Raw genomic sequence first — 21233 nt, forward strand, 5'->3', positions numbered from 1 at the left:
AAGACACAAACATAAATAAACATATAGCATAAAATCGAAAAAGCAGAAAAAAATAAGAACAAAGAATGAGTCCACCTTAGTGAGGGTGACGCCTTCTTGAAGGACCAATGGTGCTTTTTGAGCTCCTCTATGTCTCTTCCTTGCCTCTGTTGCTTGATCCCTAGTGATTTTGGTGCTCCTATCCTTAGTTGCTCCTAATAATTGTGTGGAGGAAAATATATCCCCTGAGGTATCTCAGGGATCTCTTGATTTGTAGTCAAATGCTCTACTACTGAGCTATGGATCCTTGAGATGAATCTCTCCATCTCCCATGACTCAGAGGTGGAAGCAATTTTCTTCTCTTTTCTCTCTTTTTTTTTTTTTTTGAGGTTTCTCTGGTCTTAGGTGCCATAAATGGTTATGGAAAAATAAAGAAGCTATGCTTTTACCACACCAAACTTAGAATGTTGCTCGCCCTCGAGCAAAGAAAGAATGGAAGGAGAAAAAGATATGGAGGAGAGGGAGAGATGTGTATGTTTCGGCCATATGGGTGGTATTGGGTGGGGAAGAGATGAATGGATGTGAGTGGTGAAGAGGTAATGGGAATGACAGATTGAGGTGATTGGTGAAGAAGAGAGAAGGTGAGTTGAGGTAGGTGGGGATCCTGTGGGGTCCACAGATCCTGGGATGATCCTGTGGGTCCACAGATCCTGAGGTGTCAAGGATTTACATCCCTGCACCAATTAGGCATGTAAAATGCCTTTGCATACAATTCTGGCATTTAAACACCGAATTGATGCTTATTTTGGGCGTTCAATGCCCAATTGCAGCATGTTTCTGGCGTTGAATGCCAATTCCATGCTTGTTTCTGGCATTCAACGCCAACTCTCCTCAAGGTATATTCCTGGCGTTTAAATGCCAGGATGCTGCTTGTTTCTGGCATTCAACGCCAGATCTATGCTCTGTTCTGGCGTTGAACGCCAGCCAGATGCTCCTTACTGGCATTTGAACGCCAGTAAGTCCTTCCTCCAGGGTGTGATTTTTCTTCTGCTGTTTTTGATTCTATTTTTAATTTTAGTATTTTTTCGTGACTCCACATGATCATGAACCTAATAAAACATTAAAGAACAATAAAAGAAAAATAAAATTAGATAAATAAAAAATTGGGTTACCTCCCAATAAGCGCTTCTTTAATGTCAATAGCTTGACAGTGGGCTCTCATGGAGCCACACAGGTGATCAGGTCAATGTTGTAGACTCCCAACACCAAACTTAGAGTTTGGATGTGGGGATTCAACACCAAACTTAGAGTTTGGCTGTGGCCTCCCAACACCAAACTTAGAGCTTGATTGTGGGGGCTTTGTTTGACTCTGTACTGAGAGAAGCTTTTCATGCTTCCTCTCCATGTATACAAAAGAACACCCTTGAGTCTTAAACACAAGGTAGTCCCCATTTAATTGAAGGACTAATTCTCCTTTGTTAACATCTATCACAGCTTCTGCTGTGGCTAGGAAAGGTCTTCTAAGGATGATGCATTCATTCTCCTCCTTCCTAGTGTCTAAGATTATGAAATCAGCAGGGATGTAAAGGCCTTTAACCTTTACTAACACGTCCTCTACCAATCCATAAGCTTGTCTTATTGACTTGTCTGCCATTTGTAATGAGAATATGGCAGGCTATACCTCAATGATCCCCAGCTTCTCCATTACAGAGAGTGGCATAAGATTTATACCTGACCCTAGGTCACACAGAGCTTTTTCAAAGGTCATGGTGCCTATGGTGCAGGGTATTACGAATTTGCCAGGATCTTGTCTCTTTTGAGGTAGAGTTTGCTGAACCCAGGTATCTAGTTCACTAATGAGCAAGGGAGGTTCACTTTCCCAAGTCTCATTACTAAACAACTTGGCATTTAGCTTCATGATGACTCCTAGATATTGAGCAACTTGCTCTCCAGTTACATCTTCTTCCTCTTCAGAGGAAGAATAGTCTTCAGAGCTCATGAATGGCAGAAGGAGGTTTAATGGGATCTCTATGGTCTCTATATGAGCCTCAGATTCCCTTGGGTCCTCAATAGGGAACTCCTTCTTGCTTGAGAGACGTCCCATGAAGTCTTCCTCATTGGAATTCACGTCCTCTCCTTCCTCTCTAGGTTCGGCCATATTGATTATATCAATGGCCTTGCACTCTCTTTTTGGATTTTCTTCAGTATTGCTTGGGAGAGTACTAGGAGGAGTTTCAGTTACTTTCTTACTCAGCTGGCCCACTTGTGCCTCCAAATTTCTAATGGAGGACCTTGTTTCACTCATGAAGCTTAAAGTGGCCTTAGACAGAACAGAGACTATATTTGCCAAGTTAGAGGTGCTCTGCTCAGAATTTTCTGTCTGTTGCTAAGAAGATGATGGAAAAGGCTTGCCATTGCTAAACCTGTTTCTTCCACCATTATTAAAGCCTTGTTGAGGCTTTTGTTGATCCTTCCATGAGAAATTTGGATGATTTCTCCATGATGAATTATAGGTGTTTCCATAAGGTTCACCCATGTAATTTACCTCTGTCATTGCAGGGTTCTCAGGATCATAAGCTTCTTCTTCAGAAGATGCCTCTTTAGTACTGTTGGATGCATTTTACCATCCATTCAAACTTTGAGAAATCATGTTGACTTGCTGAGTCAACATTTTGTTCTGAGCCAATATGGCATTCAGAGCATTAATTTCAAGAACTCCCTTCCTCTGAGGCATCTTATTATTCACGGAATTCCTCTCAGAAGTGTACATGAATTGGTTATTTGCAACCATTTCAATAAGTTCCTGAGCTTCTGCAGGCGTTTTCTTTAGGTGAATGGATCCACCTACAGAGTGGTCCAGTGACATCTTAGAGAACTCAGACAGACCATAATAGAATATATCTATCATGGTCCATTCTGAAAACATGTCAGAAGGACACTTTTTGGTCATCTGCTTGTATCTTTCCCAAGCTTCATAGAGGGATTCACCATCTTTTTGCTTGAAGGTCTGAACATCCACTCTAAGCTTGCTCAGCTTTTGAGGAGGAAAGAATTTAACCAAGAAGGCCATGACCAGCTTATCCCAAGAGTCCAGGCCATCTTTAGGTTGTGAGTCCAACCATGTTCTAGCTCTGTCTCTTACATCAAAAGGGAAAAGCATGAGCCTGTAGACTTCAGGATCTACTCCATTAGTCTTAATAGTCTCACAGATCTGCAAGAACTCAGTTAAAAACTGATAGAGATCTTCTGATGGAAGTCCATGAAACTTACAATTTTGTTACATTAGAGCAACTAATTGAGGTTTCAGTTCAAAATTGTTTGCTCCAATAGCAAGGATTGAGATGCTTCTTTCATCAAACTTGGAAGTAGGTGTAGTATAATCACCAAGCATCCTTCTTGTATTATTGTTGTTGGGTTCGGCTGCCATCTCCTTTTCTTGTTCGAAAATTTCAGCAAGGTTGTCTCTGGATTGTTGTAATTTAGCTTCTCTTAGTTTCCTCTTCAGAGTCCTTTCAGGTTCCGGATTAGCTTCAACAAGAATGTCTTTTTCCTTGTTCCTGCTCATATGAGAAAGAAGAGAACAGAAAAGGAAGAGGAATCCTCTATGTCACAGTATAAAGATTCCTTTATGTTAGTAGAAGAAGAAAGGGAATAAGAGTGAAGAAGAATGAATAATCCAAACATAAGGGTGAGGATAGGAGCAGTGATTTGAGATGAAGAGAAGTGTTAGTAAATGAATAAATAAATAGAATAAGATGAGAGACAGAAGTTTTCGAAAATAATTTTTGAAAAGGAGTTAATGATTTTCGAAAATTAAGATAGGAAATAAAATTAAAATTAAAATTTAAAATAATTAATTAATTAAAAAGAATTTTTTAAAAAGTGGGGAGGTATTTTCGAAAATTAGAGAGAGAAAAGTTGTTAGGTAGTTTTGAAAAAGATAAGAAATAAACAAAAAGTCAAATAGTTAGTTGAAAAAGATTTGAAAGTCAATTTTTGAAAAGATAAGAAGATAAGAAGTTAGAAAAAATATTTTAAATCAAAATTTTAAAAAAAGATATGATAAAAAGATATGATTAAAAAGATATGGTTGGAAAAGATTTAATTTTTAAAATTAAAATTAATTACTTGACTAACAAGAAACTAAAAGATATGATTCTAGAATTTAAAGATTGAACCTTTCTTAACAAGAAAGTAACAAACTTCAAATTTTTGAATCAATCACATTACTTATTAGTTAAGTTTCGAAAATTTGAAATAAAATAAGAAAAAGATTTTGAAAAATAGTTTTAAATTTTCAAAAATCATAAGATAAAAGTAAAAGAGATTTGATTTTTTTTTTTTTTTTGAAAAGATAAGATTTTTAAAATTGAAAATTTGACTTGACTTACAAGAAATAACTAATTTTAAAAATTTTTTACTAAGTCAACTCAAATTTTCGAAATTTTGAGAGAAAAAAGGAAAAGATAATTAATTTTTTTTAATTTTTAATGATGAGAGAGAAAAACACAAATATGACCCAAAACATGAAAATTTTGGATCAAAACCAATGATGCATGCAAGAACACTATGAATGTCAAGATGAACACCAAGAACACTTTGAAGATCATGATGAACATCAAGAACATATTTTTGAAAAATTTTTGATGTAAAGAAAACATGCAAGACACCAAACTTAGAAATCTTTCATGTTTAGACACTATGAATGCAAAAATGCACATGAAAAACATCATACAACACAAAACAAGAAAATTTAAAGATCAAACAAGAAGACTTACCAAGAACAACTTGAAGATCATGAAGAACACTATGAATGCATGAATTTTTGAAAAATACAAGAACAAGATGAATATGCAATTGACACCAAACTTAAAAATTGACACTAGACTCAATCAAGAAACATAAAATATTTTTGGATTTTATTTTATATTTTTTGAAAACATCTTTTGGAAAAAAGAAGTAATGAATCCAAAGTCCTCAATCAGAATCCCAGGGATCATGTAATGTTTGTTACATGAGGCTCTAGAATTCATTCTTAAAAACTCTGAAATAATTTTTCGAAAACAGAGGGAGAAAATTTTTTTTGAAAGATTTTTGAATTTTTTTTTGAAAATAAAACAAAAAGAAAATTACCTAATCTAAACAACAAGATGAACTGTCAGTTATCCAAACTCGAACAATCCCCGGCAATGGCGCCAAAAACTTGGTGGACGAAATTGTGATTCATACTTAAATTGTTGTTCGAAATTGATTCCCTGGTAATGGCCCCAAAAACTTGGTTCTCAATACCATGGGCTAAACATAATTTCACAACTTCGCTCAACTAACCAGCAAGTGCACTGGGTCGTCCAAGTAATAAACCTTACGTGAGTAAAGGTCGATCCCAAGGAGATTGTTGGTATGAAGCAAGCTATGGTCATCTTGTAAATCTCAGTCAGGCGGATAATAAATGGTTATGGAGTTTTCGAATAATAATAATAAATAAACAGAAAATAAAGATAAAAATACTTATGTAGATCATCGACGAAAATTTCAGATAGGCGTATGAAGATGCTGTGCTCCTTCTGAATCTCTGCTTTTCTCTGCCTTCATCCAATCCTTCTTACTCCTTTCCATGGCAAGCTGTATGTAGGGCATCACCGTTGTCAATGGCTACATCCCATCCTCTTAGTGAAAAAGGTCCAAATGCTCTGTCACAGCACGATTAATCATCTGTCGGTTCTCGATCATGTCGGAATAGAATCCATTGATTCTTTTGCGTTTGTCATCACGCCCAACAATCGCAAGTTTGAAACTCGTCACAGTCATTCAATCCCGGAATCCTACTCGGAATACCACAGACAAGGTTTAGACTTTTCAGATTCTCATGAATGCCGCCATCAATTCTAGCTTATACCACAAAGACTCTGATCTCACGGAATGGAAGGCTCGATTGTCAGGCGAGGGCAACCATGCGTCATGCATCAGGAATCCAAGAGATACATACTCTAGCTTTCGCTTGTAGAACGGAGGTGGTTGTCAGGCACGCGTTCATAGGGACAGATGATGATGAGTGTCACGGATCATCACATCCATCAGATTGAAGTACGAGTAGTATCTTAGAACAAAAATAAGATTGAATTTGAATAAAAGATAGTAGTAATTGCATTAAAACTCGAGGTACAGCAGAGCTCTACACCCTTAATCTATGGTGTGTAGAAACTCCACCGTTGAAAACACATAAGTGATGAAGGTTCAGGCATGGCCGAATAGCCAGCCCCCAAAACGTGATCAATAGTCTCCTAAGATGAAGAATAAGATAAAACTGAGACCAAAGATGTAACGTGGTCAAAAGACACTGGTACAATAGTAAAACGTTCTATTTATACTAAAACTAGCTACTAAGGTTACAAAGATAAGTGATTGATGCAGAAATCCACTTCCGGGGCCCACTTGGTGTGTGCTTGGGCTGAGCTTGAGCTTTACACGTGCAGAGGCTTCTTTTGGAGTTGAACACCAAGTTGTAACGTGTTTTTGGCGTTCAACTCTGGTTCGTGACGTATTTCTGGCGTTTGACTCCAGAATGCAACATGGAACTAGCGTCGAGCGCCAGTTTACGTCGTCTAATCTCGAATAAAGTATGAACTATTATATATTGCTGGAAATATCTGGATGTCTACTTTCCAACGCCATTGAGAGCGCGCCATTTGAAGTTTTGTAGCTCCAGAAAATCCATTTCGAGTGCAAGGAGGTCAGAATCCAACAGCATCAGCAGTCCTTTGTCAGCCTTCTTATCAGAGTTTTGCTCAGGTCCCTCAATTTCAGCCAGAAATTACCTGAAATCACAGAAAAACACACAAACTCATAGTAAAGTCCAGAAATGTGAATTTAGCATAAAAACTAATGAAAACATCCCTAAAAGTAGCTAGATCCTACTAAAAACTACCTAAAAACAATGCCAAAAAGCGTACAAATTATCCGCTCATCACAACCCTAGTGAAAGTGACTGTTCTTCACAAATGTAAATCAATACACATATCATACAATAATGGTGGTCCATGGAAAAAATACTTGCTTCAAATAAACAATGAAGGACCGCAATGATGTGGTTTACAAACGTTGAAAAAACTCACCTCCAAGAACGAAAGTGTGGCTCCGTCAACAACACGTCACCACCTCCGTCAACAAACACCACGTCGTCATCCTCACCGGCTCTCCCTTATCGTCGTTTTTGTCTGGAAGTCTGACAGTCTCTAGGGTCGACGGTAATTCTATGTGTGAGATGAGGGCAAAGAGTGAGAGTGTGTGCCTTTTCAAGGAGAGAATGAGGAATGTATGTTAGAATCTGATTCCATCGTGCATCAAAACGGCAACATTTTTTATGATTGTGCAAGGACCTAGTTGTCTCATCAAATTGTTTGAATCTACGTCAGATAGTTACCGTTACACGTAGGATTTTTCGGTTATATTTTACGGAAGAACTGTTACAGGGTCCTTTCGGTCACACAGAGAAAATGGTTAAGGACTGCGTTGTTATTTTCTAATGATTAGGGGTCGCCAGGTCCTTTTCATAAATGGTTAGGGATCGAGGAGGGGTTTTACTCTAAAAAAATGTCAAAAAATTAAAACATATGAAAATTTGATAAATATGAAACTAAAACAGTTGACATTGCATGATATGAAAAAATGAACTACTGACCATATGAACTACTAATGACACAGTTTGATCTTTTTCTCCTCTTAATATCCAATATTCTTTTTCTTTTAAGTCTTGCAAGTTTTGGATTCAATCTAAAATCATAGTTGTCCGTAGAGTCGACATGACATATGAAATTAAAATTAATTTTAAGCACAAAGAAAAATGATATATTTGTCAACACATAAAAAAGTGCATGATATGTAGATATAAGATTCGATTAGTCTTGAATAGAATCACATGTTCTTTCATCAAAATGATTTCAATTAATATACAAAACAATAACATACTAATATTTTTAATTCACACCTAAAATGTGTATAATAATAAATAATTTTGAGAGTTGCTCTTCCAAATAGTAAATTTTATATTAAAAATATCTTAATATAGTTGCAAAAAATTAACCCTTTAATTCGTACTGATATCTTAAATCACTACACCGTAAACACTAATCAAGATAATCTTAATTGAAATACAAATATTAGTTAGAACATGTAAATTGAATTCAATGACTTAGTTAATAAAATTATATAGACATTAAAAATTATTCATATAGAAAATATATCAAAATTATAATTAATAACTGTAGACCATATATCCTAAATCTCTCTTATGAACCAACAATCCTATGGGTGCTCAACACTATGAATACCAAATGTATAACAGATCTTAAAATCTAAATCTCTCGTATAAACCCAAAAATACCATTATATGTTCAATACTGTAAACACTAAAATAGAGTTCAGGTTCGCAACGGATTAGTCATTGATCTATCGGATTAGGAATACTGTGGACAACCAAAAAATACTGTAAACACTAATAATATGAAAATAACAAAATTCTAAATTCGAAATCTTCTTATTAACCCACAATGAGATAAAAAACGGAATACTTTTAATTAGTGATGTTTGAACATATATACTAAAATTAAAAACTTTAATCTTTGAACCATAATTCCTAAACTTTAAACCATAAATTTTAAATTCTAAATCTAACATCATAAATTCTTGATCCTAAATTTTATACGCTAAATTCTAAATTTTATATCCTAAACTTTAAATTTTAAATTCTAAATTTTGAATTCTAAATCATAAATCTTATATTCTAAGTCCTAAATTCTAAACTCTAGTACTAAATTCTTGCACCTAAAATAATTTTATAATAACAAACGATTTTGAGAGTTATTTTTCTGCATATAGTAAATTTTATATTCTAATATCCCTGCAGTTGTAACAAATTAACCCTTTGTACGGATATCTTAAGTCACTACACCGTAAACACTAATCAAGATAATCTTGATTGAAATACAAATCTTAGTTACACACTAAAAATTAGATTTAATGATTTAGTTAATAAAATCATATCGACATTGAAAATTATTCATATAGAAAATATATTAAAATTATAATTAATAAATCTAAATCCCATACCCTAAATTTCTCCCTTAAACCCAACAATGTTAGGTGCACAACACCGTAAACACTAATAATTCAAACATAAAACAAATTCTAAAATCTAAATCCCTCCTATAAATCCAAAAATGTAATGAGGTATTCAATTCCATAAACACTAATAATTAAGAAAATAACAAAATCATAAATCCTAAATTTTCCTATTAACTCAACAATGGCATAAAAAATCCAACACCATAAACACTAATATTCATTAATTAGTAATGTTTGAACATATATATTAAAATTAAAAAATTTTAAATCTTAAACCCTAAACCATAAATTCTACATTATAAATCTTAAATCCAAAATCATAAATCTTAGACACTAAATTTTAAATCTTAAATCTTAAATCGTAAATCTTAAATCGTAGACACTAAATCATAAACCTTAGGTCTTAAACTCTAAATCTTAAACCCTTGTATCTAAAATAATTATATAATAATAAATTATTTTGAGTGTCGTTTATCCGTATAATAAATTTTATATTCTAATATCCTAATAATTGTAAAAAATTAACTTTTCGTGCTGATATCTTAAGTCATTACTCCATAAATATTTAACAAGATAATTTTGATCAAATACTGATGAGTTTGAAAACTCCAAATTAATATTTGTGATGAGCAAACATTATTAAAATATTTAATTGCAAAATTATTAATTCAATCTTCATTAATCATATGTTAACTAATAATTTTGTGATGCAGGTTTTTAATTGGGCCGGAAAATAAAATGTTGCTAGCCCAAATTAAAACCAACAATCAGCCTTGTTACATGTTTCCTATTATGTGGCTGAATTGTTGTATTAAAGGGCCAAGCTCAATGTTGTTGCAACTAAGCCCATATTTGATTTTGATAAAAGCCTCCTATGCTTGATCCGAAACAAAATTCACCAGGAAAGCAAATGTTAATAATTGGGCCAGATTTAATGTTGTTATTAATAAGCCCAACTTTAATTTTTTAAATGCTTCCAAGCCTGGTCCGAAACCAAGAAAGCATATAGGCTTCATGCTTTTCAACGGATTCCATTGCTTGCTAAGAATGGATTTCAAAACTTAATATGCTAGCATTGGAAACATGAGAGAGAACTTGACTTTGATTTGATGGGAATCATTATGATTAATGCTATACGCTATTCAAAGCAAGGGAAGTAAAAGCAATCTATCAATATGTTTCATTTCATTTAATTGCTTTTACTTTAACTTCACATTCTCTCTCATCTCTTTCTCTCTTCTCTTCGGTCATTAACCAAGAAGCCATAAAAGCTACACTCACCGAAAAAGAAGAAGATGCATGCGTCAAGACCATCAAGCTAATGATGGCAAGAAAAAGAAAACCAAAAGTATGCTGTGGCTGAGATAATCACCAAATGTAGTAAGATTTGGTGAGGTAATATCGGATCTCTTCATGCTCAAAAAGGAAGAAGAAGATTCGGCCAGCAAGGTAAGATTCTTGGAGGCATAGCTTGTCTCTGATTCTGCTCAACCACCACAGGAAGTAGCTAGAGTGGCGAAGTGATGGAAGAGGCAGAGATTGGAGTAGATGAAGCCATCATCATCATGAAGCATCAAGGGCCAGAAATCCATCTTGGAGAGGAAGCCAAGGATGGAGCGCTCGGATTGATGAAGAGTGATGACCAAGGAAGGACTAGAGGTATTTGCATGTTGAGTTTTGCATGAGTAACCTCTTCCCTCTCTGTGGCCGAACCGGTTTGTTTTGAAGGAAAGGAAGATAAGCTCGGTTTTGTGGTTCAACTGTGAAAGCTTCACTTCTCTATAAAAGGGGTGAACATTCATGGTTTGATCCAAAGAGAAAATTTGAGAGTGCAAGACACAGAGTTCTCAGAGCTACCTGAGCTAACAGATTTCTCTTCTCCTTCAATGTATTCAGTTTTGTAATTTTTCTGTTTAATTTTGTCATGTCTTGAGTCTCATGAAAAAAAGGCAAACAGTGAGGTTTGTATAAAAAAAGCCACAGAGCGGAAAAAGGCAGAGAGTGCAAAATTAAAAGAAAAAGCCATAGATGTCTTAGAGGTCCTTTGTTCATCTATGTTGTGTTTCATGATTCTGTGGGAATCCCCTTGTAAGTTGGGTTAGCACTTTACAATTTGTAATCTGGATGATTATAGTGAAATTCCATCATTGTTGTGATGGAGACTGGATGTAGGCTGCACTGCACTTAGCAGTTGAACCAGGATATATCTGGGTGTAATCTTCTCTCTCTCCTACTTCACTTCTGTTTCTACTGTTCAGATGAAAAAATTAAAAAATGTCTCGTGCCAAGTGACGAGATAAAATGAAAATGTCTCGTGGATAGGAACGAGCTAAAAACAGAAAAGTCTCCTCTAAGTCCAGCAAGTGTTAGCAAAAAAAAATGGGCTAAGATTCAACCCCTCCTTCTCTTAGCCACTGAAACCATCAAATACAAATATTAGTTATACCATAAAAATTAGATTCATATCTTAAGTCATTACACCGTAAATATTTACCAAGATAATTTTGATCAAATATAAATATTAGTTATACCATAAAAATTAGATTCAATGTTAAAATCATCTTGACATTAAAAATTATTCATATACAAAATGTATCAAAAGTTTAATTAATAATTCTAAAGCAAACCAATTCAATGTCATTATATATTTATGTATAATTTAAGGGAGTAATGTCATTCTTTTTTCTCCTTCTATTAATGGTTAATTTTTAACCGTTCTCCATACTCACTTAAAAAATCATGAGTTTGAGATTTCTTATCTTTGATATAAAAAAATAGTTAAGTTTTAACTAACAAACGAAAATTGTGCCAGAGCACTTGACTTATCTCCTTAGTTCCAAGCAACCCAAAATTCATTAATATCATGTCCTTCAACCCCGGCAATAAGTTTTGTGGCGGGAGCAGCATCAAAATTGGCTCTTTGCAATATAAACAAGTATCCTTGAATGTTTGTGAAGCGTTTCCATCTGAATATACAACTACATAAATATTATCACTTGCCATTTGTTACTTGGAATTAGGATTTTAGGAGTGCTTTTTATTCAAAGTACGTAACCTCTTCTATGTTACCTACTTACATAGGTTTGGCGGATAGGAACCCTGACTCAACTTAGTCTTAAACCTTATCTGATTTTTTTTATTTTATTTGTTTATTCTTTTGCTAAAAACAAGTAGTTAGTTATCAAATTTGGCTTGACTGGATTGGTTTGACCAGAAATCCAATTATCTGAACTTGACTGGGCCAAGCCATCCTGCGGACCGCTCAAGCATCGGTCCGGAAAAACTTGGTTCGATTCGTATGGTATAATAAAACCGGTAATCCAGCCGGTTTAAATAACCCAGTCCGGATCATTCTAAAATTTGTTTTTCATTCTTGAAATGACATCGCTTGGTACCTTATCCCACCCCCCTACCCTCACCACAAAAAAGCTCTAATGACTTCATCTGACAGTGATGAACGTCCCTCTTCTCTCTTCAATCTCCTTTTCCTCACCGTCGCACTCGCTGACGTCTCTGAGACTACGCCGGTCCGAAGGTCTCGCTCGCTCACTCACTGTGTCGCACTCAAGGTCGTCGTCGCCCTCCCTGCCATCGTCTTCGCCGGAGTCAGCAGAAAAGGGAACCAGTCAACCAGCGTTTGAGGTCGTCGTCGTCTTCAGTTGGTCAGCTTCTTCCCTGTTCTTTCTTTTTTCAATTTCATTGAATCATTGCTGTAAGTCATCATTGAACCATTACTGTAAATCATCAGGGCTGGTGGTTTGATATTATCAGGGCTGAATTCACTGATTTATTGTTACTGGTGGTTGAATTTGTTGCTCTGTTGACTGTTGCTGTTACTGTTGCTAAAATAATAACTTCCTCACTTTTTTTTTTGCTGTATATTTGTATTGACTGATTTAATTCTTACATAGGTGCTATTGATTTGGTATAATTAGTTGAATTTACTTTTTAATTAGGCTGTAAATCATCAATTCACTGATTTATTGTTACTGGTGGTTGAATTTGTTGCTCTATTGCTGTTGCTGAAATCATAGTTATTGATCCGGTCATACGATTAGATTATTGGTTCAACCGATAAATTACTGATTCATTCGGTTGATTCAGTCACAAATAAATAAAAATATAAAATTAAAAATTAAATACATGTTTTTAAAAATATATTAATAACAATTAAATATTAATTTTTATTATGGTGTAAAAAAGAGATAATAAATTAGTTAATAGTATAAAATATTTTTTCAATTTAAAGGAATAAGTCAGAAAACAAAAAATAACATAATCAATATCAATATCTCAATATGTTTATATATCATGTGTTATTATTTGTTTGGTATCTATGTCAATCCATACTTAAAAGATAAAAAAAAAATTCATTCATGATTTATTATATATTTATTTTTTGTCACCTATATTATTAAGAAACAAAGTGGCACAATGGCAAGGGAAGTGCGCTGCATGCACGCTGCTGAACTGGCCAGACCATCAATTCACCGATTTTTTTATTGAACCGACTAATTCGATCGGTTCTTATAATTATGGCTGAAATAATAACTTCCTCAAATTTTTTGTTGCTGGATACCTATATTTACTGATTTTTTTTTTGTGACTATATTTACTGATTTGATTCTTACATAGGTGCTATTGATTTGGTATAATTAGTTGAATGTAGTTTTTAATTAAATATTTTTTTGTTAAAATTTTAAAAATGTCTTTATCACAAACACCACGTGAAACACCACTTATAATTTTATAATGTATTATTAATATATTTGTGAAGATATGTATTTTTAACTTTTGATTTTAATTTTTTTATAATTTTATATTTATATTTAATTAAGTGAATTAGTAACCCACCGATTGATGTGTGACCCCGACCTATGACGGGTCAATTTCCCGGTCGGTTCTAATAACTATGTTAAAAATTATGGGTGTTCAAATTTAAAACGATCCAAATTAAACTGTTCATCAAATCTAATTCAAATTAAAAAAGATTAAAATCGCACTAATTCAGATTTGATTTATTCCATTTTTTACAAACCGCATGGATCATATCGAATCAAATTTTTGATCTACTTCTTAAAACCGATCCAATCCAATCTAAATTACACAATGTACTATAATATTATTATTATATTTATAATTTTATTTGTAATATATTTAATTTATTATATATATTTTCTGATCTACTTCTTAAAACCGATCCAATCCAATCTAAATTACACAATGTACTATAATATTATTATTATATTTATAATTTTATTTGTAATATATTTAATTTATTATATATTTCTATATTATGCATATATTATTATTTAATAAATATTTTATATTAAAATAAAATTTATTTTATATTAATTAATTTTTAATTTTATTTTTATTCTTATATTATTATTAGTTTTTTAAGATATTATTAAAATTTATTATATTATTATTAATTATTATTAATTATTAAAAATTTGATGTTAAAGATCTATTATATACATTTAATTTTTATAATTTATAAAATCGTAAATCCAATCCAAAATTGGATTAGATTGGTTCCGATTTTCCTTAAAAAATTATTCAATTCAAACCGCAACTCGAACAACCTTACCAAAAACTCTGCCTCGCCCTTTCTTCATCTGCCATTCTATATCCATCGTTGTCACTGTGTTTTCTCTAATCTCTACCTTCCCCACAAATGCACGCAACACCACCACAGATATCATTCTTTGAAACTCTGATATTGCATCACCTAAGCTTCCAATCCACAATTTCTGAATTACCATCAACATTCATAATTTAGGACAAACTTACCATATTTTTTCTTTTCTCCTTTTTCTATTTTTTTTGCTAGTGTTCGGTAGCTCGTCAGAGCAAGTTTCTCTCACAAAAAAAGAAAAAATTAGAGATGTCAAGAAGCTGTGTGCGAAGAATTGGAACATGGATCCCTTGTGTTTCCAAGAGAGGGTTTTCTAGTTCACCTTCTTCTTCATGCGTCCAAAAGAGCGGTTCTGAGCAAGGTCTCAAATCATTGAACCTTTATTCTGCAATTAACCAAGCTCTCCACATTGCTTTGGACACTGATCCACGGTATGTGTCATCATTGTTTATTGTTACTATTGTTGTTTTTATTGTTATGATTGACTTTTTAGAGAAAGTACATGGAACTAACTTTTAGGTAGTCAACATTAGTCAATTTGAGTGTTTAGGTTTATAATTTAAGATTTAGGGTCAAAAGGATTATAATTTAGGGTGTAGAATTTAAGATAAACAAATTAATTTAAAAAAGAGTTGTCTGATGTTGGCTGAAAATAGTTAGTTATGTAGCATTACTCGAAAATGTCCTAGATATTTTGCAATTTTCTTTTAATGTGTATCATGTGCATTGAGTTGGGAGAGAGGGGAGTGGGAAGTAATAACATTGTGTTGTAATAACTGAAATCATATTGAGAATTGTTTCCTATATATTGGAGAAGTGATTATTAGGTACTAATAGTCTAATACTATTGAATAGTTGAGATAACAAATAGTATTAGAAATTCTATGTTTCAACTCTCTTGTATAATAATACATTTATACATGATTTTGACAATGAAATTGTTACTTATCTTAGTGTGTATTTCATGATGCTTAAGTTTTCCTTAGAGATAACTTTTTTTATCAAGAATGTAGAGACTTTGTCCGCAACATCTTTGATTATAAGTTTTCTGCGCTAATGTAAAGTGTTAGAGCGATAGTAAGCAATCGGAACCGAGAAAAAGTAAGAGAGAATGAATATGGTTTTTGAGCTTCAATTATTTAGACATTGGCTCGTACCTTTAGGTTTGACTAACTAAATCTAACCATTGCTAATATGAAGCTTTGTATCCTACTATCCTAGTATACATACTAACATACATAAATAACAAGTATTATTATTATTAACAAGAGAAGGATAATAATAATTATGGAGCATAATATATCCCTCATTATAAAAGATTAGGATAAACAAGAATACACAAGCAGCAACATAGAAATGGATCGAATTTCTCCAATCTCTCTGCATCTTTGGGAAAAGATACTCTTCTAAACATTTTATACTCTTTAAAGATGTGAGTTATGCTCTATCCAAATACCCTTTTACTAGTAGCAGAAATAGCAAATTGGCATAAATCTTTGGTTTTCTTCCTTCTCCCAAAATTGTTTAAACAAGAACTGATTTAAGTCTCTATGTTGCACCCAACACCCATCAAAGATGCTAAACAATGCATTCCATGAAAATGTAGCCTCTGGACAATTTAAAAGCAATTATGATACTGATTAAGAATTCAATCCACACATATCGCACACGTCTAGGAAATAACATGTGGCTTCCAGCAGGCAATTGTTTTAAAAAAAATCATTTTATTTTATTTCTTCTAGGATTAATTTGATCCCATTGTTGAATGAAATTGATATAAGTGTATGTATTTCTAGTACACCTTTAACTTCCCATTTACATATCTTTAACTCTCATTGTGTGAAACGAAATTATTTTTTCGTATAGCATCAATATTATGTTCAACCTCATCTTCTCTTGCATTTGATTTCAGTTCTTATGTTTTCGGAGAAGATGTGAGCTTTGGTGGGGTCTTCCGTTGTACAACAGGATTAGCAGACAAATTTGGGAAGAAAAGGGTTTTCAATACTCCCTTATGTGAACAAGTATTTCTTTACTTATTTGTTGCCTTTCTGTTTTCTCTTTTCTTGTTCTATTCCCATTCTCCGCCTAAATTTTTATGACTGGTTATGATTCTAAAATCTCACTAGACAGTTCTAGGAAGATGTGTTCAATTGAAGATCCAAAAATGATTCAGTGAACTTCTTTAGTTCTTTCTTGCTATGTATGTTTCTAATTGTTTGTAATTAGTATTCCTTTAGCACTGATGTAAAACAATTATGCTGAAATGCTATTCATAGGGTATCATTGGCTTTGGCATTGGTCTAGCGGCAATGGTGAGTCTCAGAGCTTAAAATAGTTTTACTTCCTAGTTTTTAACCAACGAATTTAGTTTTCCTTCTCCTTCTCTTTTTGATGTAACAATTGTTTAAACTCCTTTTATATTTTACATGGCAGGGAAATCGAGCCATTGCAGAAATTCAATTTGCAGATTACATTTTCCCTGCTTTTGATCAGGCATTCTCCCCTCTCACGGCTAGTTTTAGTCAAAGCTAATTTCGATAAGTAATTGATCAGTTATTGTTTCCAGATTGTCAACGAAGCTGCTAAATTCAGATACCGAAGTGGGAACCAATTTAATTGTGGTGGTAAATTTCTTTTCCTGCTTTAACGTTGGAAGTTCTGGCTTATTTCTATTTTCACCTGTTGCATGAAAATCATTTTACTCACTCCTATAGGTTTAACGATTAGAGCCCCGTATGGAGCTGTGGGCCATGGTGGGCATTACCATTCTCAATCCCCTGAGGCTTTTTTCTGTCATGTTCCTGGTATCAAAGTATAGTGCTTTCTTACATTTATCTTTTGCTGGTTAAACTTTTCTTCATTTTTGTTTAAAGGTCCTCGTCATGTGTAAGATGATCATCGATTTAGACTAAGTGATAGTGAACATCCATGCCTAAATCTAGTCATCAAATTAAGACAGCTAAAAAATAATGGAATTAATAGAAAGCACCTGCATCTTACCTCCCAGATGAAGCATGGCAGGATATCTCAAATTTTTTTGAAGTACCATTAATTTATTCAATGATATGCTTGGTGGTGTTTGGGCCTTGAGTATAAAACTGATTTCATTCAGGAGCATCTTAACCCCTGTGATTGATAATATAAATCTGAAACAGTTTAAAATCCATTGACCAGTCACAAATGGTAATATGATTTATACTAGTTCCTTGTTTATGATATGTATTCTTACATCTTTGAACCAAAGTTACAATGGAATTTCTGCTACCATCAATATGAAACCCGTAAAATCCATTATCACCGACTTTGAACCTAAGTTAGATACCTATTGCATGCAGTTTACTTCCAAGCTTATACACAGATTTCATATAATTAACGGTCTTAATGTAGAATACTGTTGTTTTATGGTTGGTACATTTTTACGAAATGGCTTGAGTGTTTCTTGTAAAGGTGGTCATCCCTCGAAGTCCCCGAGAAGCAAAAGGGCTCTTGCTGTCTTGCATTCGAGATCCAAATCCTATAGTATTTTTTGAACCGAAGGTTGTGTTTTATCATGAGAATTATGTCTTCAGCTTCTTTATGGCATTTGACTTGTGAATTAAATCATTTGAATCTTGGTTTCAGTGGCTATATCGTTTGGCTGTCGAAGAAGTACCAGAGGATGATTACATGTTGCCACTATCCGAGGCAGAGGTACAACACAAGTCGCATTAAATTCATGAAATGAAGTTAGAAGTTCGTTATAACTACAGAATGATAATTCTGTGAAACATTTAGTCTAATAAATTTTTTTAACATATACTCAGGTGGTTCGTCAGGGAAGTGATATTACACTTGTTGGATGGGGAGCTCAATTATCTATAATGGAACAAGCCTGTCTAGATGCTGAAAAAGTAAGTTGCATTGCCACAAAAATAGGTTACAACATGTATTCTGCATCACACAATAATTCTCCATGGTTTACAGTTTGTTGGGCTAGTTGTCGCTGAAGAATTACACTTGGTATTTGGAATCAATCTTTTTTCCAGAAAGGGAAAACAAATTGAATTTGGGGTTGGGATATTTTATCGTACGTTTGGTTGAGTTACATGTGGAAGGAAACATTTTTTTTAGAATTCTAATGTCAGAGGGAAGCTGATTCTGTTTCCATGATTGACAACAGAAATTAACAGAGACTAGAATTGGAAACCGTGGTCAAATAGTACAGATATGAAACTAATATATCACATTTATTTTATGTCAAAAATGCTATGTGCACACCAAAAATCAGTTACCAAATTATCCATTATGTATTTGTGTATAAATACATGCATAGTTTAACTCGTGTATTTTGTATTTCAATATATATTCTATACAAATAGTTCATTTAGTGGCTGACTTTTTGTCTAAACCTAGTATGGTTGATTTTATATATACTAGTATATCAAGGCAGTACTTTTTTTATTTATTAAATATGTGTAATAGTAATAAAAATGGAATTACCCAATATGACAAGTTGTTTATAACTTAATTATGAAGCTTATAGATGTAGAACAATATGCCATGCAAGTGCTACATAACTTATTTAGTATTAAACAAACTCAAGTATGATTACTGTCAAAAGAATTTATTAATTACAACTCAAACATGAGAATAATAGGAAAAAATTAGGCAACAAAATGAGAAGCACATCTTTTCATGTTTTGTCAATGTACATATATGTCCAGGTGAAACTGTAGTTGAGCAGTATGCCAATTTGGGTTGTTGGTATTTAATTTTCATATATAAAACTATTTAGAGCATCCCATTTGTAGATTCTTCTTTTTATTTTCCAGTGGAAAATTTGGTAGTTGAAACTCTCTTAAACTACTTACCGTTGGGGAAAAAATAATCATAATATGAGAAAAATACTGAAAATCACAATTTTACTTACTGTTGGGGAAAAAATAATCATAATGTGAGAAAAATACTGAAAATCACAATTTGCATGTCTATGATAAAATATTACTTGTTTCTTAAAATTTTCAAGTTATTGTGACATTTACAGGAAGGAATTTCTTGTGAACTGATAGATCTGAAGACATTAATACCTTGGGATAAGGAAACAGTGGAGGCCTCAGTTAACAAGACAGGAAGGCTACTTGTGAGTAAATTAATTTCAATGGTCAAAAAACGGTGTATCCGGATTTATAAGTGTGTCCAAATACATTGATTAATTATATTTAGATGCATTGATTTATAACTTTATGAAAAAAAGTCAAAATGACCATCAATGTGGAATGGAGGGAGTGTCTTACATGATGCTTTCAATGGGATGTATAGATTAGTCATGAAGCTCCGGTAACTGGAGGTTTTGGTGCTGAAATCTCAGCTTCCATTGTCGAACGCTGCTTCTCGAGGGTATGCTTCAGCCAAATTAGTGTTGTAGAGTATATGAAATTGCATTCATACTTAACCATATTAACAATATATGTACGAATTCCTAACCGTCTCTTTCGTTGTTTGTGGTACAGTTAGAAGCCCCTGTAGCGAGAATCTGCGGTCTAGACACCCCTTTTCCTTTGGTGTTTGAGCCCTTCTACATGCCAACCAAGAATAAGGTAACTTGTCTGTTCGCCTTAATTTTCTTTACAATCATAATAGGTGGATACAAAAATCAGTTACCAATAAAGAATACATATTGAAATATAAAATACAAATTAAAAATGAGTTAAACAAACATGTATGTATATACAAATAGATGATGACTGATTTAATAGTTGATTTTCGGTGTGCACGTAACATTTTTGTTTTTCTTATAGGGTAAATTACACTAAGCATCCTTGAGATTACTAACAAGATCTGCCACTTATTTTATGCAGATATTAGATGCTATTAAATCAACTGTTGGCTACTGATGAGCTTAATTACAGTCTTTCAACCATATATGTGATCTTGAATTCACATGATCATCATAATGATCATGTTTGGGACAAGATGGATTTGTATATACATTGCAGACCATGGAATCTGGAGATTAAATTAATCATGCCTTCTCCAAATGTAAAACATTTTTAAAAAATAATAATAATAAAGGAAAGAATGAATGAAACTTGAAAATCAAATAATCAACAGCCATACATTCGCATATTAGGCCCATCTTGTAATTCTATATATAATAGGATTGTATCACATGAAATATTTAAATGAGAATGTGAGAATACATGCTAACTTGCTAAGCCAATTGAATTAAATTAAATGGCCACTTTAAACAACTTGCATGACACTCTCCGTCTCCCTCCTCCACCCTCTTCTTTTCCACCGTGTGCCAGAAATAGTAACCCTTTCTTTCCACTTCTGCCTTTGCTACTTTATAGATGTTGGGACTGCCCATATGTCTTAATTATTAAAGTTGTTGCGCTAGTTCTTATTTCTTAATATAGGTTTTTACACGACTATCCAATTAATTGTTTAAATTGTTTAAATGTCGATTGAATTAGTGAAAATTTGAAAATTAATTATTTTTTTTTGACGT

General features: G+C 33.3%; 1 protein-coding gene and 1 non-coding gene across 3 annotated transcripts; both read left to right on the forward strand.

Annotated features, from left to right (window-relative positions):
• The first annotated feature begins 2903 nt into the window (after positions 1-2903).
• LOC130964585 (small nucleolar RNA R71) lies at positions 2904-3007 on the forward strand. Its single transcript, XR_009080672.1, has one exon. It is a non-coding gene; the product is annotated as a small nucleolar RNA R71 (small nucleolar RNA).
• A 9450-nt stretch (positions 3008-12457) lies between these two features.
• Positions 12458-20984, forward strand: LOC130961103 (2-oxoisovalerate dehydrogenase subunit beta 1, mitochondrial). 2 transcript variants are annotated; one of them, XM_057886782.1, is made up of 14 exons: positions 12506-12761; positions 14936-15171; positions 16653-16764; positions 17020-17055; positions 17177-17236; positions 17310-17367; positions 17458-17555; positions 18191-18280; positions 18365-18433; positions 18547-18633; positions 19767-19862; positions 20042-20119; positions 20233-20319; positions 20581-20984. In XM_057886782.1, the coding sequence occupies exons 2-14, from the start codon at positions 14990-14992 to the stop codon at positions 20614-20616; spliced, it is 1089 nt and encodes a 362-aa protein (XP_057742765.1). In that variant the 5' UTR covers positions 12506-12761; positions 14936-14989; the 3' UTR covers positions 20617-20984. The 2 variants fall into 2 exon arrangements, with proteins under 2 accessions (XP_057742763.1, XP_057742765.1); XM_057886780.1 differs by lacking the exon at positions 14936-15171 and having other exon boundaries at positions 12458-12761.
• Positions 20985-21233: the final 249 nt, after the last annotated feature.

The sequence above is a fragment of the Arachis stenosperma genome, chromosome 2 (genome assembly GCF_014773155.1).
Source record: "Arachis stenosperma cultivar V10309 chromosome 2, arast.V10309.gnm1.PFL2, whole genome shotgun sequence".
NCBI lineage: Eukaryota > Viridiplantae > Streptophyta > Magnoliopsida > Fabales > Fabaceae > Arachis > Arachis stenosperma.